The following is a 27,941-nucleotide window of genomic DNA, read 5'->3' as shown; positions in this document are numbered from 1 at the left end:
GACAGCCTCGCTCAAAAAAGGAAAACCGACTGCTTGTATTATTATCTTCGCAATAAAAATGTATCTCATCTTACTCTTAAGAAAAGATAAGAGAAAATAAGATAATATTTGGTTGAACTGTTTTTTCTTGTTTTTAGGCAGGTAGGCAAGTTTCCCGTTTTCTCTTTATAACCCACCTGCATGACAACTTAGATTACACATACTATAAGTTAGTGCAGTATGCATTTTGAAACTTACACATAGAACATCCAACTCTATCCTTCCTCTCGAAAAGGAAGTACATGTAGTCCTGTGTAGAGGAAGTTCTGTGTAGAGGACCTACAAAGTGATACGCGACAAAATAGCTCGAAGAATCGGGAGAGGTAGGCAGTGCAGACGGTAATGTTTTCGGCGCCAGAGAAGATGCTGTTGCAGGAAATGAGCTTTTGCGCTGCGCACCCATGACAACTTCTAATGGGGGGGCAAGTGTGAGTCCTTCGCTATTTAATTACAAACGCCATCAGGGCTTCGCTGTTGTCTGCTAAATGGGCCATAACTGAAGTGCATACTACCATGGATGTAAACAGCGTGTGAAATAGCATCTTGCGGAAGATGCGACGAGAAGCAAATGTTGAGTGACATCGCGAGCAGTGGCAGTGCTTGTGGTGGTGGTGTTTTGTGTGTATGTCAGCATCCCCTTTGGGTGACCGGAGACTGATCAATGCATCGGAATCGCGCGCTGCTTAGTTGGGCTTAGGTTAGGGGCTGCGCTGTCGTTATATTATGCAGACGATAGTATTCGGCATGGGCGTGGAATCAGCATTTCGTTCGTCTAAAGCTTGCACCGCTGTTTGCACAAACTCCTCTTATTCTTAATCCAAGGCAAAGGGATCAATTCCAAGTATTGGTTTTTTGTTCTGGCTGGAGGGAGTTCAAAGAGACTTGAAGTGAAGTTTAATCGAATATTTTCGTTTTCTGTCACACAAGAAGCAGTGGTCATGCATGAAAGTACGGAACTGGCCTGCATTGATTGGGCAATGATTCATCAGTTCCACAAAATTCCTGGTGAAGAAAAGGCTCGATCTTTTCAACTTGCTAAAAACATTGCTTCTTCAATATTTTCTGAATACATTCAAGAATTTATCAATAATTCAATGTGAACTATGTGTGTGATGAAGTACAATGTATCAGTGTATGTCTCGGTCAGTGTCTGGTGAAATTAGAAATTGATGATCTTAAAGTATCATGAATTGGTACAGAACTTTATAATTATATAAATTATAATATTGTGGAGTTAATTTTTGTCAAATTTTTTACGCCTAACATAATTTTTGATAAAAAACATTTTTATTTTCTAAATGTGTTGTTTCTTTATGAAAGTGTAATACTAATAGAAAGGGACCTTCGGGAGGAATCCATAACATTTCTAATTATAATTTAAATTCAACAGCTCAAGAGGAATGAAATAACAAGGGATCAACTTGATCAAGAGTGAACGGTTGCCGCGACAATGACAGAATGGGATGTGGTGGTAGCAAAAAGAATGAACATGGGCGAAATAGCCTGGCAGAGAAACAGATCGCAGTTCACATTGGAGATGGCGTCAAGGCTGCTGAATCAGGATCAGTCCTTATTTTCGTGTTTGGTAAGTATACTTGGAATACCAATTACTGGGACTTGTGTAAAGTGCAATGATGAGTTAAGCTGTGTTTTCTATTGTTTGACAAAGGTTTGATGCAAGTTTGTTTGATTGAATCAATGCATGCAACCCATTTCAGCTACAGCCTTTCAACCTTCATGGTGCTACTGCTAGTGGATTTTGACACTACCCATTGTCCCACGAAAGCCAAAATTAAGGCTAGTTACTTTGTCACCTCAATTTCCTTTACCACGAAAAATGGTTGACGCATGTGTATAGATCTGTGAAAATGAAAGCTGTTGTTTTGGGTGATTTGAAAGAATGAAGGGGGGTTCCACTGTACTCTGTGTGATACCAGGTCCAGACAGAAGGGGGGTTCCATGTGTGATACCAGGTCGAGACAGAAGGGGGGTTCCATGTGTGATACCAGGTCGAGACAGAAGGGGGGTTCCATGTGTGATACCAGGTCAAGACAGAAGGGGGGTTCCATGTGTGATACCAGGTCGAGACAGAAGGGGGGTTCCATGTGTGATACCAGGTCCAGACAGAAGGGGGGTTCCATGTGTGATACCAGGTCGAAACAGAAGGGGGGTTCCATGTGTGATACCAGGTCCAGACAGAAGGGGGGTTCCATGTGTGATACTAGGTCGAGACAGAAGGGGGGTTCCATGTGTGATACCAGGTCGAGACAGAAGGGGGGTTCCATGTGTGATACCAGGTCGAGACAGAAGGGGGGTTCCATGTGTGATACCAGGTCGAGACAGAAGGGGGGTTCCATGTGTGATACCAGGTCTGGACAGAAGGGGGGTTCCACTGTACTCTGTGTGATACCAGACAGAAGGGAGGTTCCACTGTACTCTGTGTGATACCAGACAGAAGGGAGGTTCCACTGTACTCTGTGTGACACCAGACAGAAGGGGAGTTCCACTGTACTCTGTGTGATACCAGACAGAAGGGGGGTCCCACTGTACTCTGTGTGATACCAGGTCCAGACAGAAGGGGGGTTCCACTGTACTCTGTGTGATACCAGGTCTGGACAGAAGGGAGGTTCCACTGTACTCTGTGTGATACCAGGTCGAGACAGAAGGGGGGTCCCACTGTACTCTGTGTGATACCAGGTCCGGACAGAAGGGGGGTCCCACTGTACTCTGTGTGATACCAGGTCCAGACAGAAGGGGGGTTCCACTGTACTCTGTGTGATACCAGGTCCAGACAGAAGGGGGGTCCCACTGTACTCTGTGTGATACCAGGTCCAGACAGAAGGGGGGTTCCACTGTACTCTGTGTGATACCAGGTCCAGACAGAAGGGGGGTTCCACTGTACTCTGTGTGATACCAGGTCCAGACAGAAGGGGGGTTCCACTGTACTCTGTGTGATACCAGGTCCAGACAGAAGGGGAGTTCCACTGTACTCTACAGGTGTGATACCAGGTCCAGACAGAAGGGGGGTTCCACTGTACTCTGTGTGATACCAGGTCCAGACAGAAGGGGGGTTCCACTGTACTCTGTGTGATACCAGGTCCAGACAGAAGGGAGGTTCCACTGTACTCTACAGGTGTGATACCAGGTCCAGACAGAAGGGGGGTTCCACTGTACTCTACAGGTGTGATACCAGGTCCAGACAGAAGGGGCGTTCCACTGTACTCTGTGTGATACCAGGTCCAGACAGAAGGGGGGTCCCACTGTACTCTGTGTGATACCAGGTCCAGACAGAAGGGGGGTTCCACTGTACTCTGTGTGATACCAGGTCCAGACAGAAGGGGGGTCCCACTGTACTCTGTGTGATACCAGGTCCAGACAGAAGGGGGGTCCCACTGTACTCTGTGTGATACCAGGTCCAGACAGAAGGGGGGTTCCACTGTACTCTGTGTGATACCAGGTCGAGACAGAAGAGGAGTTCCACTGTACTCTGTGTGATACCAGGTCCAGACAGAAGAGGAGTTCCACTGTACTCTGTGTGATACCAGGTCGAGACAGAAGGGAGGTTCCACTGTACTCTGTGTGATACCAGGTCCAGACAGAAGGGGTGTTCCACTGTACTCTGTGTGATACCAGGTCCAGACAGAAGGGGTGTTCCACTGTACTCTGTGTGATACCAGATCGAGACAGAAGGGGGGTCCCACTGTACTCTGTGTGATACCAGGTCTGGACAGAAGGGAGGTTCCACTGTACTCTGTGTGATACCAGGTCCAGACAGAAGGGGGGTTCCACTGTACTCTGTGTGATACCAGGTCCAGACAGAAGGGGGGTCCCACTGTACTCTGTGTGATACCAGGTCCAGACAGAAGGGGGGTTCCACTGTACTCTGTGTGATACCAGGTCCAGACAGAAGGGGGGTTCCACTGTACTCTGTGTGATACCAGGTCCAGACAGAAGGGGGGTTCCACTGTACTCTGTGTGATACCAGGTCGAGACAGAAGGGTCAGCAAAATATTGGTCATTTGTATGCCACCAAAAGTGGCAGGAAATTGAAGTCATGGCATTTCGTGCTAAAGGTGCTTTTTGGTGTGTCTGGCTTTACGGCAACGCCCGTCATATTGCCTGCCAATTAATCACATAACCGGCCATGTGTTTCACTGAAGCTGACGGGAATTGCTTTGGTGGCACCTTTTGCTGAGGACAGTATAGCAGTTATCCCCTAATGACTCTGGCGAGATGACGGGCATTGTGATGAGGAGCATTGTGGGCATTGTGATGAGGGGCATTGTAAAACGGGTCAATTCATGATTCCAGCACTGAGTCTGTATGGCCCCCAGGGAAATCACCAATTTCTGCCTGATGACACCTAGACTTGTTGGTGCACGGATACTGCCTCTGGGCTTCTTCTGTGTTTGTCTTTGGTTGATCTTTCTGTGCTGTCGCTTGGTATAGGCACAGGAATGATTGTTGAATGAATTTGTGTCGATTTTTTAAATGGTACACTATGTTTTTATCAGGTCGATTTTGGGGTACCCTTACTTCGGCGGCGGTCACGTAATACTTATAACAGAAATCTTTGATCCGAAAAGTGTGCCAGGTAGCTATTCTTGTTAACTTTCGGAGCTTGTTTTGAATACAACCTATCATATCTATATGTTTTTGGAATCAGGAAATGATAAAGAATAAGATGAAATCATTTTTGGATCGATTTCTTAAATTTTTATCGTAAGACTAATTAATCTATTTTCGTTAATTGTGATCACATTTTAAGAGTAAACATGACATATGTATATATTTTTAGATTCAGAATATGATGAAGAATACAATGCAATCAATTTGAAGTTTGCGAAAAATCGATTTTAATGACAACTTTAATGAGCAAACTGATTTATTTTTAAGCCTCCAAGCTGAAATACAATACCAAATTCCGGGCTTCGTCGAAGATTACTTGACCAAAATTTCAACCAATTTGGTTGAAAAATGAGAGCGTGACAGTGCCGCCTCAACTTTCACGAAAAGCCGGATATGACGTCATCAAAGCTATTTATCAAAAAAATGAAAAAACGTCTGGAGATACCATACTCAGGATCTCTCATGTCAAGTTTCATGAAGATCGGTCCAGTAGTTTTCTCTGAATCGCTCTACTGTCTACACACACACACATACACACATACACCACGACCCTCGTCTCGATTCCCCCCTCTATGTTAAAACATTTAGTCAAAACTTGACTAAATGTAATTATTTAGAAAAAAAGCATGTCGGGTGGGGTGGTTGTTTTGGACAGGTGGTTGTTTTAGACAGGTGGCCTGTCTCAAGAGATGGTCGCTAGGGCAGGTTTGACTGTAAAAAAAGGGGTTGCACAGTATTCACACACTCATAAACCTGTGTCCCTGTATTTACTGCTGTGGTACAGTGGAACCCCCTTTTAAGACTTCCAAAAATCTGAGAAAATTAGGTCTTAAAAAGGAGGGAGTCTTCCCTCCTTAAAATGGGGGTAAACAAACAGGGTTTATGAACAGAAAGGCTGAGGAAACAAGGTCTTAATATGGAGGAAGTCTTGATTTAGGGGGTCTGAAAACGGGGGGTTCCACTTGCGCTCTATTCACTGAGTGTCTCTATCTTATGCAGCAAGTTAACTATTGTCTGTATTGATCTCAGATTCCTGCCTTTTCCTACAGATTTTCAGAAGGATAGATGTGTTAGGCCCAAAAAAAAATAGTCTGTTTACGGTAACCCGACCGACGCTATTTTTTTCGCGCGACCCTAGACTTTTTTTTGGCATTTGGGGGAGAAAAAAAAAAGCAAAATAACGTAAAAAATATGGTTTTTTGAAAAGAAAAAAAAAATCCCGACCTACCGACCCTATTTTTTTGGCCTATGTTACCGTAAACAGACCTTTTTTTTTTTTGCCTTAATGTTGTCGTTTCAGATTACTGTGTGTATTGATCTGTGTGCTGCACGTCATACAATACTATTTTCGTTTTGCCAGACATTATTCTGCCCATTTTTGCTCTTTGTGTATATTTTTCATACATGTTGCAGTGGATCTAATCTAGGCAGTAGTGATAGGGGGGATCTACAGAAGTTTAAACTACCCTTCTATTTTGTGTATGTCTACCTTTTTGATGTACATTATAAATTATAATATGTACGCTGTACTTGTTGTGGTTGCTGCTGTTGATGCTATTATTAACTTATTGAAGCTGATTTTTGTTCAAAAGGGGGGTGTGTGTGTGTGTGCGCGTGTGTGTGTGTGTGTGTGTGTGCGCGTGTGTGTGTGTGTGTGTGTGTGTGTGTGTGTGTGTGTGTGTGTGTGTGTGTGTGTGTGTGTGTGTGTGTGTGTGTGTGTGTGTGTGTGTGTGCGTGCGTGCGTGCGCGCGTGAGTAGGTAATCCTTCTATTCTACAAGTGAACAGAAACGATCTCACCCAATAAGCTTTAAGTACAGCAGAAAGTGAAGAATACTTATTTATTGATGAGCATAATTATAATGACAATCTGAACCTCGGCAGCACTTGTAACTGAAAACTAACTATAAAGTTATTATTTGAAAAAGTCCTTTTTGAAAAATGTGTGTTGTTACACTTGCACAATTCAGTGCAAAATAGAAGTTACCATGACTACTAAAGTATAGCCACTGAAAGTGAAAATCACTTTTGAGGAAGTCTTTTTTTCTGTATAACTTGAACTTTTAAAGAGTGTTGTTCCCAGGCTTGGTCTTCGCTTACTCTTTTTATGCATGTATATTCATGTTTCCAAGCCAAGAGACTTTCGCTGTAAAATTTGGGTTCTTTATTGTGCGCATGCGTGCACACTGGGGTGTTCGGACACCGAGGAGAGTCTGCACACGGGGGTGTTCGGACACCGAGGAGAGTCTGCACACGGGGGTGTTCGGACACCGAGGAGAGTCTGCACACGGGGGTGTTCGGACACCGATAAGAGTCTACACACGGGGGTGTTCGGACACCGAGGAGAGTCTGCACAAAGTTGACTCTGGGAAATGACTCCCTAGCCCAACGTGGGGATCGAACCCACGCCGATAGCAACAACTGGTTTTGAAGCAAGCGCCTCTACCGACTGAGCTATTCCCCCTACAAGTAAATAAATATAATGAAAAATTGAATGTTACAAATTTTTCACGGCCCTATTTCAGGAGGGCCAGGATCGAGGAAGGGACGGATGGTGAGCGAACTGGTGGAGACGTACGGCTTCAGCTTTATCAACGTGGAGAAAGTGCTCCTCAACCATCTGCTGAAGAAAGTTCCCGAGGCCGACCGCGTGGGGGCTTCCTTTGACGTCCAGGATGTCATCAAGGTACAGTGGATTAACTCCCCTTTTTTGAGATCTCGAAAAATCTGAGAAAATCATGTCTTCTTTTTACATTTAGTCAAGTTTTGAGACCCACCATTGTAAGACACCCCCCATTGTAAGACCCCCCATTGTAAGACCCCCCATTGTAAGACCCACCATTGTAAGACCCCCCCATTGTAAGACCCCCCATTGTAAGACCCCCCATTGTAAGACCCACCATTGTAAGACCCACCATTGTAAGACCCACCATTGTAAGACCCACCATTGTAAGACCCCCCATTGTAAGACCCCCCATTGTAAGACCCCCATTGTAAGACCCCCCATTGTAAGACCCACCATTGTAAGACCCACCATTGTAAGACCCCCCCATTGTAAGACCCCCCCATTGTAAGACCCACCCATTGTAAGACCCACCATTGTAAGACCCACCATTGTAAGACCCCCCATTGTAAGACCCCCCCATTGTAAGACCCCCCCATTGTAAGACCCACCATTGTAAGACCCACCATTGTAAGACCCACCATTGTAAGACCCCCCCCATTGTAAGACCCCCCCCATTGTAAGACCCACCATTGTAAGACCCACCATTGTAAGACCCCCCATTGTAAGACCCACCATTGTAAGACCCACCATTGTAAGACCCCCCATTGTAAGACCCCCATTGTAAGACCCCCCATTGTAAGACCGCCCATTGTAAGACCGCCCATTGTAAGACCCCCCATTGTAAGACCCACCATTGTAAGACCCCCATTGTAAGACCCACCATTGTAAGACCCACCATTGTAAGACCCACCATTGTAAGACCCCCCATTGTAAGACCCACCATTGTAAGACCGCCCATTGTAAGACCGCCCATTGTAAGACCCACCATGGTAAGACCCCCCATTGAAAAGACCCACCATTGTAAGACCCACCATTGTAAGACCCACCATTGTAAGACCCCCCCATTGTAAGACCCACCATTGTAAGACCCACCATTGTAAGACCCCCGAGTGTAAGACCCCCCAGTGTAAGACCCCCCATTGAAAGACCCCCCATTGTAAGACCCACCATTGTAAGACCCACCATTGTAAGACCCACCATTGTAAGACCCCCCATTGTAAGACCGCCCATTGTAAGACCCACCATTGTAAGACCCCCCCAGTGTAAGACCCACCATTGTAAGACCCACCATTGTAAGACCCCCCATTGTAAGACCGCCCATTGAAAGACACCCCATTGTAAGACCCACCATTGTAAGACCCCCCATTGTAAGACCCCCCATTGTAAGACCCCCCCATTGTAAGACCCACCATTGTAAGACCCACCATTGTAAGACCCACCATTGTAAGACCGCCCATTGTAAGACCCACCATTGTAAGACCCACCATTGTAAGACCCACCATTGTAAGACCCACCATTGTAAGACCCCCCATTGAAAGACCCCCCATTGTAAGACCCACCATTGTAAGACCCACCATTGTAAGACCCCCATTGTAAGACCCCCCCATTGTAAGAACCTAGCTCTCTTACACGTTCTGTTCATGGCGTCTGTAAATTTACCTCTATTGTAAACATTCATTTCTTCCAGTGTGAACGATCAAGTCAGCCAACAGATCTGTCCAGGCTATTTAAGTTTTACACGGAATGAGGGTGACCTTCCACATTAACATGTACCAAAACTCGACAGGCTGGCTGTGTTCTGTGCAGAGTGGAATTTGTATTGCAGAATTAATTTTGCATACAGTTGACACTAGTGTCATTGACAAAATTAAGTTAACCCCCAAAAAACTTCCATTTGTCACAATGTCAGGTCTGCTGTGGGATATGTGACAAACTGACATTTGTCGCTCACAGCATTTCAAATGACATGTATTTGGACCTTCCGAAGATGGGTTCTGATATGAACCATGCTTTAAAATGGGAATGCAGTCAACACAAAATAAAACTCAGAGAGTAATTTCAATGGAATTGCTATTGTTATTTTCCACCGTTTCATGGTTTTACTGTCTGAATTCTCACGATTTACTGAAGTTACAACAGACATGATTCTAGACAGCATCCTCTCATAGACACCATGTTGGACACCGTGCTAGCTGGCATAGCTAGGGCAAACAAAGGCTTGAAAATCAATACCGTGGCATCAACTTTGTTGCCACAGCTAGGGATGCTATGCTTTTGCAGTTAGGGAGGCAGATTTAATTTAACGGTCCACTGCCTCTGTTTGATCGGTATGAGGGCTGAGGGCTGTATAAAATGTGAAATTTATGCATTGGCATTTTGTGTGTGGACAAAATGAGCTTTTAATGAGACTCATTGAAGCAGAGGATGCTAGGTCAACATGCAAAACAAAAAAACAACAAAGATGCAAAAGAAAACAGATTTATTAGTCAGACAAATATTGCTTTAACACACCGGCACGGTTGGCCTAGTGGTAAGGCGTCCGCCCCGTGATCGGGAGGTCGTGGGTTCGAACCCCGGCCGGGTCATACCTAAGACTTTAAAATTGGCAATCTAGTGGCTGCGCCTGGCGTCTGGCATTATGGGGTTATTGCTAGGACTGGTTGGTCCGGTGTCAGAATAATGTGACTGGGTGAGACATGAAGCCTGTGCTGCGACTTCTGTCTTGTGTGTGGCGCACGTTATATGTCAAAGCAGCACCGCCCTGATATGGCCCTTCGTGGTCGGCTGGGCGTTAAGCAATTAACAAACAACAAACATTGGTTTAACAAAATGTTGGTTCATAAAATAATATTAGAAGAGAGAACAAACAAAAAGAAAGGAACAATTAAGACTCTAAGTCCTGTAGCGCAAAAAGCACTGTACAGGGTGACCCAAGGATTATGCTCCAAATGTCCACCGCGTTGAATGCGCCATGCAAAATTGTCCACCCCGCGGACACACTCTGCCCCTGGAATCCTCCTGATCTTTGTTGTTATTGCAGCTTTCAAGTCCATGATTGTCTGGGGGTTGTCCTCATAGACGTGGTCTTTCAAATAATCCCACAAATAGAAATCGGGGGGGGGGGGGGGGGGGGTTAAGGTCAGGTGGACAATTTTGCACGGCGCATTCAGGAGTGTCTCCGTCAACGCGGTGGACATTTGGAGCATATCCTTCAACGTCGCTAACATGTGGACCACACAACCAAAATGACTCCAACTTTCAGAACTTAATTGTTATCATCTTACGTTGATGTGTGTTAAAAATAAACTCAATCCATTCACATTTGTAGCAGTTGTGAGTACTTTTATGGGTTGCACTTATTTTGGGTTACCCTGTATATGCAAAACAAACAAAATACTTCCAACAGAAACCACAAACAGTGAAACAAACCAAATTAGAACAAGTATATTGACAGAAAACAGGATCACGGCCCTGGAAAAAGCCTCAGACGGTTAGGACAAATTCCAGACATGTTGCCTGTAACAGCTCAGACATGGTAGCGGGCTAACAGAATGTGGTGCAGTCAGAACCGGGCTAACAGAATGTGGTGCAGTCAGAACCGGGCTAACAGAATGTGGTGCAGTCAGAACCGGGCTAACAGAATGTGGTGCAGTCAGAACCGGGCTAACAGAATGTGGTGCAGTCAGAACCGGGCTAACAGAATGTGGTGCAGTCAGAACCGGGCTAACAGAATGTGGTGCAGTCAGAACCGGGCTAACAGAATGTGGTGCAGTCAGAACCGGGCTAACAGAATGTGGTTCAGTCAGAACCGGGCTAACAGAATGTGGTGCAGTCAGAACCGGGCTAACAGAATGTGGTGCAGTCAGAACCGGGCTAACAGAATGTGGTGCAGTCAGAACCGGGCTAACAGAATGTGGTGCAGTCAGAACCGGGCTAACAGAATGTGGTGCAGTCAGAACCGGGCTAACAGAATGTGGTGCAGTCAGAACCGGGCTAACAGAATGTGGTGCAGTCAGAACCGGAGATCAATCTGAGAGTGTTTGTGGTGCTATCATTTTGCTGTGGTTTTCGTTTATTGACTGACAACCTTAAATTTCCTTGTGATAAAATCTATTTGCAGTACAGTTGAGGTCCCAAATTGAGACCTAACATGTTTTTTGAAAATTACGTTGTGAAAGAGGTAGGGGGGGCTCAGGGAGTCTTCAACTTGAAGATGCAGTGCCTAAATCGCAGCATGGAGAGCAAAGATTTGTCGTTTTTGTCGCAGATTACGATATAAACTTCCCACAACTATCTCACAGATGCCTACACATACCTTTAGTGTTGCCAGCCTAAAGAAACTTCCTGTGGTAATTGTCAGTTCGCTTCTCCCGCCGAATATTTATTAACATTTCCCGTGAACATGTTCAGAGGATAAGGGATGTGTGCGGTATGCCAAAATATGCACCCACATACCATCTTTAACAATTGTTTTACGTCATCACACACAATGTCTTGAGGTAAAATGCTCAAAACAGAAAGAATTCTACCTCTTGCCGAGACACGTAATAGACTAGCTTCCATGTAGGCTTTTGACGTAATTAGTTCATGTGCGGGACTTGATGTGAGCCTGGCCGTCAGGGGGACTAAGACCTTCCCGGTGGCAATCCAAAATTAATTCGTAAAAAATGTGCCGTTTTTCACTCCTTGCATGAAAGTCAATGAAACTTGATATTTTTTCAAACGGATAGCTGCCTGAGGCATGACTGAAAGGGCCCTGGGGGCTCTGTGCACCTGGAATTGACAGGTTCAGTATCTTTAAAGTTGGGGTAAATTTACAGAGGTTATGAACAGAAAGTCTCAAAACAAGGGAGGGGAGTTCTTTAATCTTGGGATCTGAAACGGAGGGATGTCTTTAATCATAGTGTTACTGAGGAAGAAGGACTATGAATCCTGTTGAACAGGACTGGATCAAGCTTTATTTTACCAATGTTGCGACTAGCTACTGTCAAAAAAGTATGAAAATTAGTAGTTCAAGGTTAGCAACTGCCGTTCTTTAAAATGTCAAGGTGCATATGATGTTCCTTTACATAACATGTCACTTTTGGGGATTGTGGAAATATGTTTCAGACCTGGGAACCCATACGATTCCGCCGTATTTTGTATGCATAATGGTCTAGAATACGATCAGTATGGTCAGTGGAGGAAAAATACGATGAGAAAAATTCCTTGACTATTTTTTCTTCACTAGCGCATCCCGAGGTAGATCCAGTATTTTGACACATGATTACAGTTTTTGTCAGTAAACATTGAAAGAAGCATTTGTTGCAAATGAATTGGTAAACTTAATCAACGGTGCGACAGACGCCTGTGAAGCATGTTTGAATTATGGATATTCAAATACTGTGGAGTACGCTAATTTTTCTGAAAATACACCAAGTTTGTTTGAGAATACTCCAAGTGCAAACCAGGGCTTCCCAGGTCTGAGTTTTAATTTTGAATCAACGGAAAAGCAACAGTTGTCTGAATTAAGGACTGCAGACCTATATTTTAACAACTTTTTAAACTTCACTCCGCGATTCATGAATACGATCAAATTCTGTCATGGAAAACACAGCAAATTCAAGCTACATAGTGTGCTGTTCTGTAAGCTTGATATCAAGGGTATTCTGTTCCAATGTGCTTAATTTTTGTCCACAATGACATTATTATACAAAATTGCACCACTATCTTGGCCATCTTGGTCAGCAATATGTATATAATTTAGATGGAACAGCTAAGGCTTCAGAGACAATATCTTCTGGTGGCTGATGAATTATCGATTTTTCTATCTTTTGCTTCCTGATGGAACATTCTTTTAAGAATTTTCGTTTTCTCAGGTACTGCACAGTGGCTAAATTCATGAACAATATACTTCATGAGCCTGGCATTTCAGATATGGTTATGAATGAATAAATAGAAATAAATCAATGAATAAATGAATAAGAATGTGTGAATAATAAATAACAATTAACAATGAAAAAAAGATGAAGAACAATCGATGAAAGCAAGCACCACCACAATAGCGTCAGAATAGCTAGCAGACATGCCTTTAAGATGGATTGGAATAGACAGGGAAGTGTCCGCGCTGACTTGAATCTTGATTGTTTGGCATCTTCTTCTTCTTCAGCGTTCCAGAATTTTCTGGTTACGACTGTGAGCTGAGCCGTTTGCCCATTTGGGTTTCCCACACTATACTCTGAGAGCATAGTCAACTCACTCCGCTTTCGTTGAGTAGGCATGCTGGGTATTTTCGTGTTTCCATAACCCACCGAATTCCGACATGGATTGCATCGTATTCTTCATCACATTCTGAATCTAAAAATATACACATATGTCATGTTTACTGACTTAAAATGTGATCACAATTAACGAAAATAGATTAATTAGTCTTTCGATTAAAATTTAAGAAATCGATCCAAAAATGATTTCATCTTATTCTTTATCATTTCCTGATTCCAAAAACATATAGATATGATAGGTTGTATTCAAAACAAGCTCCGAAAGTTAACAAGAATACAGAAAAGCGCGCTTTCCTGCTTAGCACAATACGCAACCGCGCTAATCTGGCGTGTCAATATCACTACGTTTTGCACATGGGAGGTGAGCGATTTCCTTTCACGCGGGGATTGACGAAGCTGTACTGTCTTGGTGAAAAAATACAGTGCGTTCAGTTTCATCCCGTGAGTTCGACAGCTTGACTAAATGTAGTAATTTCGCCTTACGCGACTTGTTTTCTCTCCAATGTTCCAAATCAATACGTTGTTTTGCTCCCACCAGGACTGCAGATCTTGGCAAACGCGTGAAGTAAAAACTAGATTTAATTACCCGTACACGTTCCCGTACATGTCCTGAAAAGTGCTGATCCAGATCTTGCTATTGCCTGCTTTAAAGGTGAGAGGGTGCTTGATTTTTTCTTCAAAAGGTATTCCTTGAATATTAGGACAACAAATCCGTACGAACCTGGTTTGGAGCGTGTCGTAACTCTTGCTGAACAACTGTTCAGTGGAACCCCCCTTTTAAGACCTCCAAAAATCCGAGAAAATTGGGTCTTAAAAAGGAGGGAGTCTTAAAATGGGGGTAATTTTACAGAGGTTATGAACAGAACGTCTGAGAAAACAAGGTCTTAAAAAGGAGGGAGTCTTAATTTGGGGGGGTCTTAATTGGGGGGTTTCACTGTAATCATTGAAGTGTGTCGTATCTGTACGTACAGGAGGATCCCCAGCTGGTCTCGCTCCACTGGTTGCTGGGGGAGGTGTCGCGGCAGATCGACCAGAACAGCTGCAGGGGTGCGTCTCGCTTCATCGTCGACATCATGCCCAACCTCAAGTTTCTCATCAACAACGACATCTTCCTCGCCGAATGCACCAACGACATGAACGCTTTTGAGCAGGAAGTATGTTTCACGGTGCATGTGTGGGTACATAACCGTGCCCGCCCTCATGTATATGTGTGTGTAATTACCCTTGCTCATGTACATGTGTGTGTGTGTGTGTGCATACCCGTGCTATACCCGTGCTTATGTACATGTGTGTGTGTGTGTACATACCCGTGCTATATCTGTGCTCATGTACATGTGTGTGTACATACTCATGCTCATGTACATGTGTGTGTACATACCTGTGCTCATGTACATGTGTGTGTACATACAAGTGCTATACCCGTGCTCATGTACATGTGTGTGTACATACAAGTGCTATACCCGTGCTCATGTACATGTGTGTGTACATACAAGTGCTATACCCGTGCTCATGTACATGTGTGTGTGTGTGTACATACCCGTGCTATACCCTTGCTCATGTACATGTGTGTGTGTGTGTGTGCATACCCGTGCTATACCCGTGCTTATGTACATGTGTGTGTTCATACCTGTGCTCATGTACATGTGTGTGTACATACCCGTGCTCATGTACATGTGTGTGTTCATACCCGTGCTCATGTACATGTGTGTGTTCATACCTGTGCTCATGTACATGTGTGTGTTCATACCCGTGCTCATGTACATGTGTGTGTTCATACCTGTGCTCATGTACATGTGTGTGTTCATACCCGTGCTCATGTACATGTGTGTGTTCATACCTGTGCTCATGTACATGTGTGTGTTCATACCCTGTGCTCATGTACATGTGTGTGTGAGTGTACATGTATGTGTTAATAACCTAGCTTTTACTTTGTGGAAGGTAAATTTGTTTAGACTATGTGCAACTAGTAATTTTACTTGTCTTGTAGGACAAGACAACAGGTTGAATCTGCAGCTCTTTGTTCATTTTCATGATGTAGAAAACCACATGTCCATGTCGTGAGAGGGCACCTGCTATGCAGGGAGACATTTAACTGGGTTACCACTGAATCTAGTCTCTTTAGAAATAAAGCGGTAGCAGAGTGCAGGATTAATCGTATTGTTTTAAAAGTTGTACGTTGTTTTGAAGAAAAGAAAAGGAGAATTTACAGAAAAAAGAAACATACTATTTACGAATTTAAAAAAATGAAAATACCGTATTTGACGGACTACAAGCCGCGACTTTTTTTCCCAAAAAAATCGCATTGCGGCTTATAAAAAGATGCGGCTAAAACGTTACCTAAACTTGAATAGCATTCACCTAATGGAAGTCGCCGCGGATTTTCATTTCGCTCGATTAGCGATTACCGGTACTTTATTAGCTCTCTACTCAAGACTCGGCGCTTTTGTCTTTCTTTCTTGGCAGCCACCGACCTGAGGATTTAACGGCCATAACATCGAACGCAGAAGAAGAAGAATCTCTTTCTTCATTTTCTCTCCCTCCTTCTTGTCTTCTTCCTTTTCTTCCTGTTTCTCTTCTTTTTCCTCCTCCTCTTCCTCCTCCTTTTACTCTTAACTGAAGTTTGTTTTCTCAAAGCTTTTCAGTGTCATGGGTCCTTTGTCAGTTGTGATGTGTGGTTCCCTTCATTCCTCCCTGACCCAGCTAAGGCCAAATAAAAAAATAGGTCTGTTTACGGTATCCCGACCGACCCTAATTTTTCGGCCCGACCCTAAACTTTTTTTTCGAAAAATGAATAAAGAAAAGAAAAAGAAAAAACAAATTGGGGGGGGGGGGGGGTCTTTGTCGTAAAGTCGCTTTTTGGTGTCAAACCGGAGCGTACTTAGCTATATTGTAATAATTTTTGCCTTGTGAGGAAAGACGATAAAATTCCCTTCGTTTTAAAAAAACAATTGAACAAAATCGGACAGAAATGGACCAAACGAGACGGGGAAAAAAATTTTAAAATTTTTTTTAAAAATCCGACCGACCGACCCTATTTTTTTCGGCCATGTTACCGTAAACAGACCTATTTTTTTATTTAACCTAACCATGAAGAGACATGCTCTGTTTTCAGCACCCCATAACGTTTGCACTCAACTTCATCCAACGATCGGCCAAGAAGCACAAGAAGGAGCCTGATGGAGGCAAGGACAAAGAAGAGAAGCCCCGCGTGCAGTCCGACGAAGCCGACTCTTCACGCACACGGGTGGGTTTAAAACGGCAAGCACAAGACAAAATGCGCACTGAAAAGATCCTGTAATCCATGTCGGAGTTCGGTGGGTTATAGAAGCACGAAAATACCCAGCATGTTTCCCCTGAAAGCGGTGTATGGCTGCCTAAATGGCGGGGTAAAAACGTTCATACACGTGAGAAAAAAACCAAGAGTGCACATGGGAGTTTCAGCCCATGAACGCAGAAGAAAAAGAAGAAGAAAACGTCAACTTTACCCTTTTCCTATGCTGTATGCAATTCCCTTGGAGACAGTCTGATGGACGTATACACGGGAAAACAGATGAACAGACCAATAATCATGAGAATATTTGTCCAATGTTGTTCCCAGATACAGAAGACAGTAGGTCAGTTGGATTTAGATTCAAAATATATGATATCGGTCCAAATGTCCTGTCTGCAAAAAAATTGTTGTGCCAAAAGACATCCCGTGTGTCAAAACTATCGGGACATTTGACCAGCCTGGGATCAGAACAGTGCGTCAGATCAAAAAAAATAATGCGTAAATGAATAAAAACATAGGCCTGGGAACAACAGTTTTTTTTTGTTGCCGTCTTTTGGCAACAAGCAATGTCCAAGCTAAGTGGTCATTGTCTTGTTAGTGTTTGTTGATTTGGTTACTGTAAAGACCTTTTGGTGGAAGTTCTGTAAATAAGGAGCACAACTCTTGTGCAGCCCTGACACATCTACTTTAAAGTACAATACTTATGTGTTATTGCTTTACTGACTGTCTTACGTACATTTTAACAATTATTTACAGACAGGTTAGATGAAATGAAGAACATTTTCCATTTTAACGTTTTCATTTTGATGGACAATGAAGTGGTTCTTTTTGTTGTGTTTCGCATTGTCATTTATTAACCCTTTCGCTGCCTGTAGGATTGTCAGCTGGTGTCCTGGGTAACTTGCTTTGATAAACAACAAAGAAGAAGAAGCAACAAACAAACAATGTGTGCATGCAGGGTTTCATTTACGAGTGCGCCCTGCCCCTGCGCCATTGGCGCATTACATCTGAAAATGTCCCATCACAATTCCCTTCAGTGCGTCAAAGGGCGCATTGAGATTACAAACCACTGCGCCACCAAATGTACACTTTACATCGGATCACACACACACACACACACGCACACACACACACACACACACACACACACACACACACACACACACACACACACACACACACACACAGATAACACAATATAGCGGCTAATTCTCAGATGGCACCATATTGCACCATTTTGCATCTTTCGTCAAAACGCGTTCAGGCCTCTTTGGTGCTTCTTGCCTTAGACTATGCCCCATCGGAATTTGATTGAGGGGGACAAATGTCCCATTGCCTTTTTCTCCCAGGCTACACCCTGTGCATGTGTGATGTTGTATTCATTTATATATCAAGAGCACATTGAATGTTGTCAGTTCAGGTAAATACAGGTAATCCTTTGTGTACAACTATTTAATGGCAGCGAGCAGGTTAAACAGTCAATGAGAAAAATGCCAAAACAGGTAGACTGCTAACGTTCCAAAATTCAGAATAAAAAACCAAGAATTGTTGGTAAATGGAACGTTGATTATTGACACAACATTTTGCAACGTTTTGTTTTATCAACAATCGTTCAGTTTACCTACAATTCTTCTTTTTTTAATTCTAAACGTTCAGAGATTTAACCCCTCCTGGTTTCATTTATTGATAAGAGCGTGATCAATTTCCCTCTTTCAATGTTGTGACAGAGGCGGATAACGTTGTTTGAATGTTGTGACAGAGGCGGATAACGTTGTTTGAATGTTGTGACAGAGGCGGATAACGTTGTTTGAATGTTGTGACAGAGGCGGATAACGTTGTTTGAATGTTGTGACAGAGGCGGATAACGTTGTTTGAATGTTGTGACAGAGGCGGATAACGTTGTTTGAATGTTGTGACAGAGGCGGATAACGTTGTTCGAGAACAACGTTCAGCCCTTCATCGACTACTTCCAGCAGTCGGAGCGGCTTGTCTCCCTTGATGTGACGGGCGCGCAGCTAGAGGCGGTGTGGGCCAAGCTGTGTGAAGTGTTCGCCGGTCTCAATGTACACAGCCTGTCCCACGTCAACTATATCTTGGTCTTCATCTTTGGTAAGTCTCTTTCCAAAGGATAAGGATAAGCTTTCCTATAGTCTGGTGAGGTTACCCTCATGGAAATTTTGGCTGCTTTATCCCTGGTGAAAGCGAGCTGCCATACAGTACGGCACTACTTAGTATTCTTTTCTTTTTCCAGCGTGTATTCATGTTTCCAAGCCCTGAGGCTATCGCTGTGAACTTGTATTCATTATCGTGCGCACGGGGGTGTTCAGACACCGAGCAGAGTCTGTGCAAGGTTGACTCTGGAAAATAAATCCCTCGCCGAACGTGGGAATCGAACCCACGCAGATAGCGACAATTGGTTTTGAAGCCAGCCGCGCTACTGGCTGAGCTATTTCTCAGTCCTGAGTTATTTAAACCTGTTCTGGGTTGTTTTATTTTGTAGTTGTTATGTGGAGTTGTCTGTCTTTGCTTTAAGAATAAAAGCACTGATTATAGGGGGGGTATAAAGAATTCTTCATTCAAGAAGAATTCTGTGAAGATGGAGCAGACATTTAAAATATTTCCTTCTTTAAAATACACCGTTCTATTTTCCTCCATTTCTCTCTGAACCCTGAGCCCTGACGGCTTTGTTAGACAATCAACATAATCTTCTGTGGGAAAAAAACTGTCCCACAGCAAAGTCTGAATGGCAGGTACTGTAGAGGTATGCTGCTTTTGTGGAACAAGCAACTTCAGATGTTTTGTATTTCACAAGCATACACTCTTCAAAAAAAGTTAAGGATCACTTTTTTACAAGCACGCCACACAAAACAGACAAGACCGAATTCTTTCATTTTTAAAAAATTATATAATTGAACAACCAAGGAGTAATGACAAACAAAGCAAAGATCGAACGCGGCAGCGACAATTTAGCTAGAGTGTGTCAAACGTGACAACCCTCGAAAATGGAATTCACAACAATGTGAATCAGTGTCAATAACGCGTGTGCCCTCCGTTGTGTGCCAGGCATTCAACACATCGTTGGCGCATGGAGTGGATCAGGTTGCATATGAATGCTCTGGGAACTCCATTCCACTCCTGCTGGAGCCATTGCAGCAGTTGACCCAGATTGGCAGGAGGAGGGTGATGTTGCTGTACCCGACGACAAAGCTCGTCCCACATGTGCTCTATGGGGTTCAGGTCCGGGCTGTTGGCTGGCCACAGCATCCTGTTGACCCTGGCCTGCTGGATGAAGGTGTTTACAGCTGCAGAGCGATGGGGAGGTGCGTTGTCATCCTGAAGAATCGCACGAGAGCCGATCGCTTGGAGGGCTGGAACGACCAGGGGTTGCAGGATCTCATTCTGGTAGCGGACACCGGTCAAGTTGCCCACTACATGGTACAGAGGTGTCCTTAGACGTGTGCTGATCCCTCCCCAAACCATCACAGAGCCTCCGCCAAAACGCTGTCGTTCCCGAACAGCGCCTTCTGCGAAACGCTCTCCGTGACACCTCCACACTCGGATGCGACCATCAGCAGGTTCCAAGCAAAAGCGGGACTCATCTGTAAACAACACCTGAGCCCACTGCTGACGTTGCCACCTCACATGTTGAGTGCACCAGGCTCGGCGAGCTGCTCGGTGATTAGCAGTCAGGGTTGTTCCTCGGACTGGACGCCTTGCACGCAAGCCAAAGTTGTGTAAGCGGTTTCGGATCGTCTGACCACTAACAACAGTGTTGGTGGTAGCTTGTAGGTGTTGCCTAATGTTGTTTGCCGTAGCCATTCTTTGTTGCATGGCCTGCCTCTGAATGAAGCGATCCTCTCTTTGTGTGGTGACTCTGGGGGGACCAGAACGTTGTCGCTCCTGCACTCTTCCAGTTGCGTGGAATCTCTGTTTTAGTCTGATGATGACAGAGGGAGCCACTGCATGCAAGCCTCTGGGGCACTTGCCTGGCAGCAACACCGTCTTGTAGCCATCCTATTGCCCTTCCTCTATCCAAATCGCTCAGTTTCTTCGTGGGGGTATGTTGCTACTGTGCATAATTGTGTCAGCGTGTCAACCTTTAAACACAAGCTGGTGAGCGATGTTCATAGCCAGGACCCTGTTGTAGCACGTGCATCACAACCTTTTGCCCTGGCATGCGTACCGCAAATTTCATGGGGCTATAAAAAACACCCTTTTTCTTCCAAAATGCTGAAGCTTTTGAGAAGTCCCACAAAAGAAATAACTCTGCCTGCCAGACACAATTCTAGATCAAGACTCATTGTTCATTTGTTAATTTAAACACATTAATCTTTTAATTATTATGTCGATGTTTAATTTTTTGGCAATTTTTTATAATTAGATCCGTTTTTTCAACCGATCCTTAACTTTTTTTGAAGAGTGTACATTGTTTTTCTTTTTTCTTTGGCAGATCCAGGAGAGTTGGAGCAAGTCAATTTGGAGCAAGGGAACATTCAGACAGTCAAGCTGAAAACATTGGTTGATGAAAATACTGCTGCTCTAATGGTGAGAGAAAAGAGATATATTGCAAAATTGTATGCTATTTGTGTGCTCCCTCCTCTACGCAATTTTTAAGATTTTCTGTTCTTAATTAAGTTCTCTAACTGTTATCTCCAGTTCTTCCACTTCTAAAAAAGCCAGGCCTAGACACGGAGTGCTTAAAGAACTATAGACCCATTTCAAACTTACCCTTTCTGACCAAGCTGTTAGAAAAGTGTGTGCTAGCGCAGCTCCAAGAACATCTGCTGAGTAATGATCTTTTGGACGTCCATCAGTCCGCATACAAGAAAAATCATAGCACAGAAACCGCTCTTCTTTACGTAACTGACAAGCTGCTGACCAGTGCTGACAACAAGGAAGTGTCTGTGCTCGCACTCTTGGACCTCTCGGCGGCATTTGACACCATCGACCACGACGTCCTCCTAAAGAGACTACAGTTCACGTTTGGAATTGCCGACAAAGCCTTCCAGTGGTTCGTGTCATATCTCTCTGAACGCTTTCAAAGAGTACAAATAGGTCAAAAAGAATCATCCCCTGTTCCCCTGAAGCACGGAGTACCCCAGGGCTCTGTTCTAGGCCCGGTTCTGTTTACACTATACACACAGGACCTATCTGACGTCATCTCGAGGCATGGCTGCGTACACCACAAGTATACCGACGACACCCAAATAGAGGATTCTGCTCCCCCCAGTGATTTTCCAAAAGTGGTTAAAAACACTGAGCGCTGCATTGAGTCAGTTAAAGACTGGATGATAGACAATAAACTCAAGCTGAATGACTCAAAAACTGAGGTGATGCTGTCAGGCTCAAGGCATGCTTTAAATCAGATTGACTGTACTTCCCTGACAATAGGCGACACTCAGATTGTCTCCCAAACCGCTGTTAAGGACCTAGGCGTGTACCTGGACTCTGCTCTGACAATGCAAAAACACATTAGTTTTGTTTGTAAATGTGCCTTTTTTGAGTTGCGCAAGATTTCCTCTGTCAGATCATTCCTGACACTCCAAGCCACTGTTCAACTTGTCTCCTCTCTGATCCTGAGTCGACTTGACTACTGCAACTCATTGCTTGCCGGCCTCCCCACTGAAGAACTTGATCGCTTACAGAGAGTCCAGAACAGTGCTGCAAGGCTCATTCTGCAGAAGTCTAAGAAAGACCATGTCACTCCCCTACTTACCACCCTTCACTGGCTTCCTATGAAGTATAGAATCGAGTACAAGCTGGCTCTGTTAGGGTACCGCTGTTTTGAGAAAACACTTCCCCCCTATTTGTCCCATTCCCTCAGTATCTACGAGCCATCCCGTTCTCTCAGATCCTCCTCTGAAAAACTCCTTAGCATCCCCAAAACCAGGACCAAGACCTTTGGTGAAAGAACCTTTAGGTACCAGATTCCGACCGTCTGGAACTCGCTTCCAAGTTCTATCCGTGACTCCAGCAGCCTTTCCTCCTTCAAAACACAACTCAAAACATACCTGTTTCGTAAAGCCTTTGCTTAGCCTGAGTTGACTCTCCACAACTCTATTCTGTTATGGAACTCTCTACCCTGTTTGTGCTTTATGGTCTATTTGTCAATGGTATCTTTGTGCGTGCGCGCGTGTGTGTGTGTGTGTGTGTGTGTGTGTGTGTGTGTGTGTGTGTGTGTGTGTGTGCGTGTGTGTGTACTTTTAAACATTGTACGCAAAGTTTTTGCTTAGTGCTTGGGTTCTTGGTGTTATGTCTCAGTTAAATGTATGTTTTGTATGCTTGTTGATTTGTGCTAGTTTATTCTATAATGAATTTGTAAAGCGCCTGGAGCCAATTGATGGGACTCGCGCTATAGAAAAGTTATTTATTATTATTATTATTATTATTAAGACTTCCTCCCTCCCTTTTACCAGGACCTGAGTGTATTACAAGTACTTATGTTTCAGACTGTGACAGTAAATTGAACTCCATTTTAGGACTCCTTTGCTTTTCAGATATGATTTTCTCAGATTTCTGTTCATCTTAAAAAGGGGTATTTCATGCAATTTATTACAAGTACTTACGTTTCAGACAAATAATGACACTGCTTTTAATTTAATCCATTTAACTGCCTTACGTTTCAGACAAATAATGACACTGCTTTTGATTTAATCCATGTAACTGCCTTACGTTTCAGACAAATAATGACACTGCTTTTGATTTAATCCATGTAACTGCCTTACGTTTCAGACAAATAATGACACTGCTTTTAATCTAATCCATTTAACTGCCTTATGTTTCAGACAAATAATGACACTGCTTTTAATTTAATCCATGTAACTGCCTTACGTTTCAGACAAATAATGACACTGCTTTTAATCTAATCCATTTAACTGCCTTATGTTTCAGACAAATAATGACACTGCTTTTAATTTAATCCATGTAACTGCCTTACGTTTCAGACAAATAATGACACTGCTTTTGATTTAATCCATGTAACTGCCTTACGTTTCAGACAAATAATGACACTGCTTTTAATCTAATCCATTTAACTGCCTTACGTTTCAGACAAATAATGACACTGCTTTTGATTTAATCCATGTAACTGCCTTACGTTTCAGACAAATAATGACACTGCTTTTAATTTAATCCATGTAACTGCCTTACGTTTCAGACAAATAATGACACTGCTTTTAATTTAATCCATTTAACTGCCTTACGTTTCAGACAAATAATGACACTGCTTTTAATTTAATCCATGTAACTGCCTTACGTTTCAGACAAATAATGACACTGCTTTTAATCTAATCCATTTAACTGCCTCCCTTTACAGACCTGTATTTCTCAGAGTTGTGTTGGTCTTACAAGAGGGAATCTAAAACAAATGAGACAGCGTTATTTAAAGATCTTATAAACCAAGGGAAGTAAGAGCTCTAACAGAGGGTTTCCATTTTGCACTCAAGGTTATTCATCTTAGCGTCGGATTTTCTCAGGTGTGTGTAGAGGCGTGGCACTGCATTAGCAATACTGGTGTTTCAGACTGACACGCTGTCTGCGCTGTGCATGCACCTGAACAAGTCGGATCCCTCCATACGTACATTCCTCATCGACGTCTCTGACACCTGCCTCACCTCACAGTCACAGCAACAGGTGGGTTCTTCACAGGTGCCTAGCTTTGAGATTGGTATTTGTAGATCTTAAGGCAATGAGCGGCAGTAAAATTAAACTTGGAGAATACATGGAATAACCTAGTTTTCTGGGTAGTTATTGAAGAGACTTATACAAATAAATGGAAAAAAATTAAATACTAATGGACACAGACTGCCGTTGCCATGGAAACAGCCGCCATATTGGATTTCTAGGAAACGGTTTACAGCAACATCATACATCAGACATGCGTAATATTTAGCACAAGGATACACATGACTTGTATCTGCAATCATATACAACGATATTTTGACTAAAGACTACAGTTGAATTTAAATTAATTTTTGTAATAAGGATTAATGAATTTCTGACTGAGTTTTTTGGAGGGTGTGTGTGTAGAATCAAAGCATGTCAATGCGGAATTCCCCTGTATTAATTAATGTATTTATTTTGACGATTTGTGTGGGATTTTTGTAATGAATTTATTTGTTTATTTTATGTATCAGTAAGTTTGTTTTAAAATTCCTTTTTCTATTTATTTATCTATGTGTTGTTGGGGTGTGCAGGTTGACAGCAACGCAGTGGTTTTTGTGGATGAAGAGATGCCACGTCAGCTCACAAAGTTCATTCCACGAAACAAATCCAAGGGAGGCAACACTGCTGTGAAGTTCCGTGCTGTGTCGTCCACGGAGAATCGAGTGTGTCTCTTTCCGTGCCATGTTCCCATGACGCTGTGTAAACAAATCGCCGTCTGTCTTGGCAACAACTTACAACATTGACAAAGGAAGTTAGACATATTTTACACAATTTCCTGCACTCTACGTAGGGCTGACATTTGCGAGTGTGGCTTTTTGCCTCATTTCTGTGTATATGTGGATGATTTATATTGTTTTGTGTAAGTGCAACTGTTTGGTTGTATTTAGTCAGAAACAAGGGACGCAAATCATATTTGAAATTTTGTTTTCTAAATAAGAACGAAGGTATGCATATCATGATTAAAAACTTGTCTTTAACCCCTTCACTGCCACAGTATAACAGCATTTTGGTATTGCTGTGCGCCAGGACAAATTTCGCTTTCTTCGGTAGGTTCACTAATCTGTTCACTGCTCAATCATTTATTGAGATATCTCTTAGTTCTTTGGCATGTGGTTTGCTTACACCCTTGGCTATTATGTGATAACATGATCATTGGACTTTGTTTGTGATTGTTATAGTAAAAATCGATATAATGACCATTTTTGTCAAAAAATACAGTTTCCAAACTTTCACACACACACTGCAGCACGTAAAACCGCAGAAAACACAGCTAAAACTGGTGTCAAACATCAGGTACTCACATTACAGCCCATAACAGTATTCTTCTGTGTGGTAATCCATAAATCACTTCTTGTAGAGCTTCCAGAACATTGTATCATTTGAAAACAGGTCTACGAGTTGATGTCCGACTTTCGGCCGCCATTTTGAATCTTATAGATCGGAAAAAAAATTCTAAAAAAGTTTTCACCACGTGGAACTAACTTATCTGAACGGTCAATGGGAAAGAACTGTGTTTAAACCCCTACAAGAAGTTGGACAGTGGTTACCTCCCATTTAGTTTTCACAAATGTCCTGAAAAGTGCTGATGTAAATGCCACGTACCTAGTACGTGTATGGGCGTATGACAAACCAAACGTGACCACGTACCTAGTACGTGCTGCCGTCGCGATATAACCTTCATGGTTGAAAACGACGTTAAACACCAAGTAAAGAAAGAAATAAAGAAAGTACGTGCTGGGCAGTGAAGGGGTTAAAATAAGACATGCAGGACACAAATCATGTTTGAAATTTTGTTTCCTCAATAAGAACGAAGGGACGCATATTATGATTAAAAATATGTCTTTGAAATAAGACACACAAGCATAGCTGCCATCCGTCCCGAAATTTGTCGGGAATCTCCCGATGTTTGAAATCCGTTACAAAATCCCGAAATTTGTTCGATTTTCTTGAAAAAGACATTTTCTAAAATAATTTGTGAAAGCAGCCTCTTTTTGGGGGCCAAAACAGGTGAACAGACGCTCTGGTTATCCGAGACCAGCCAAGTCCATGTGCGCATGTACGGAAAATAAGTTGTGCTTCTTTCCGGTTTTGGCCTTCTAAAAATGCCGCCAAAAACAACAACAAAAGATAAAAAATAAAAAAACGCTATCGTGAGGTTTTTAACCCAGTATAAGACGAACTATGACTTGATCGACAAGTCAGACAAGGAGGGACACCATGCATTTTGTAAAGCTTGTCGATGTGACATCAACATCGGACATGGTGGGACCCCCACAGGAATTTCATAGTCATAAAGTTGGCAGCCATGCACAAGACGCTCATCATGTGTCAGATGTTGTCTTCGTGTGAAGATCTTCTCAATGAAGCGTTATAAATCATGTGTGCAATTTTATTTGAGTAATGTTACCCTTTGGGAGGCGCCAGTCCAGGTATTTACATTTTATTATTTGTATCATTCTTTTCTCTTTCACAATTACGAAGTGAAACAGACTGGCCTTTCAGTTTTACTGAAGGACATTTTATCTGTGGTCAGGAAATATCAATGTTTTCATTTTGTATGGGTCCATATGCTTTGACCACTGACATTAAAGATGAGGAAAATAATGTCAGAAATGATGTCTTTTAGCTGAGGATGTACATCTTTTACTTTTGTTCTACCCTCGTTCTGACATTCCTTATTTCAGAAGAAAAGAGCACATACTTTTTTGGTTTTTGAAATAACCAGTGTGTTGAATTTTGAAAAGTTAATTGTTCTTTCCATCATTTTGGATGTTCGCAATCCGGAGAAAAGAGACAGATCTGTGAATGCACAGTTTGATTTTGTTGAATGCATTATATTAGTGTAGGTATATGTAGAAGAAGGAAAAGAAGAATATGCTGTGATCATTACAGAATGCATTCACTTTGTAACAGATTTCCTAATTAATCAGTGATTTGATGCTGTGATCATGGTTGTTCATATGATACAAATGTATTGTGTTTATTCATGCAGTATTTCAAACTGTTTGTGATTTTAAATGTTTTTTCAATTTACTATTGATTTTTCACTTTCATTGGTCGCTTCAGGAGAAGAATATGAATTTTAAGGAAATTTTATTTTGTCCAAAGATTATTCTGTGAATAATATTTTATTTTTATCTTGATTGTAACTTGGCTTTTCCCCTATTGTTTTCAATTTGGTGATATATTGAAAGTTTTTCTGTAGTCATTGGTATTTTTGTTCGCTTTTTGCCCTGCCATAACCGGTTTGTTCACAAGTGAAGTGGAAGAGTGTGTGTTTATGAAAAAATCCTGGTGTGGTTATTATAATCGTGTTTTAAGATCAGTTTTCAACCCAAAGACGATAAGCTGCCATATTGTATTGTTGTTGAACTTCTTGTTCGCGATGTAGGTCATGTGTGTCAGTTTATGTGTTTTGAATACTATGATTGTTGTATAATTTTCGGTTCATACAACTTTGGACACCAAAGATGTTTTGTAAAACTAAATGAGAGACCAAACTTACACAAACAG

General features: G+C 42.8%; 1 protein-coding gene across 3 annotated transcripts; it reads left to right on the top strand.

Annotated features, from left to right (window-relative positions):
- Positions 1–392: 392 nt before the first annotated feature.
- On the top strand, positions 393–27,941 carry LOC138971826 (uncharacterized). Of its 3 annotated transcripts, XR_011457390.1 has the most exons (10): positions 393–467; positions 1,430–1,624; positions 7,192–7,352; positions 14,464–14,646; positions 16,605–16,736; positions 18,683–18,872; positions 21,214–21,308; positions 24,285–24,395; positions 24,959–25,372; positions 26,242–27,941. XR_011457390.1 is itself a non-coding variant. In XM_070344648.1 (9 exons), exons 2-9 carry the CDS (start codon positions 1,498–1,500, stop codon positions 25,169–25,171), a joined length of 1,212 nt encoding a protein of 403 aa, XP_070200749.1. In that variant the 5' UTR covers positions 393–467; positions 1,430–1,497; the 3' UTR covers positions 25,172–27,941. The 3 variants fall into 3 exon arrangements, 2 of the variants coding, with proteins under 2 accessions (XP_070200749.1, XP_070200750.1); XM_070344648.1 differs by having other exon boundaries at positions 24,959–27,941; XM_070344649.1 differs by lacking the exon at positions 393–467 and adding an exon at positions 487–1,044 and having other exon boundaries at positions 24,959–27,941.

This window comes from Littorina saxatilis, linkage group LG7, assembly GCF_037325665.1.
Source record: "Littorina saxatilis isolate snail1 linkage group LG7, US_GU_Lsax_2.0, whole genome shotgun sequence".
Lineage (NCBI taxonomy): Eukaryota > Metazoa > Mollusca > Gastropoda > Littorinimorpha > Littorinidae > Littorina > Littorina saxatilis.
The sequence above is the reverse complement of the archived record's forward strand: the minus strand, read 5'-3'. Positions and strand labels throughout refer to the sequence as shown.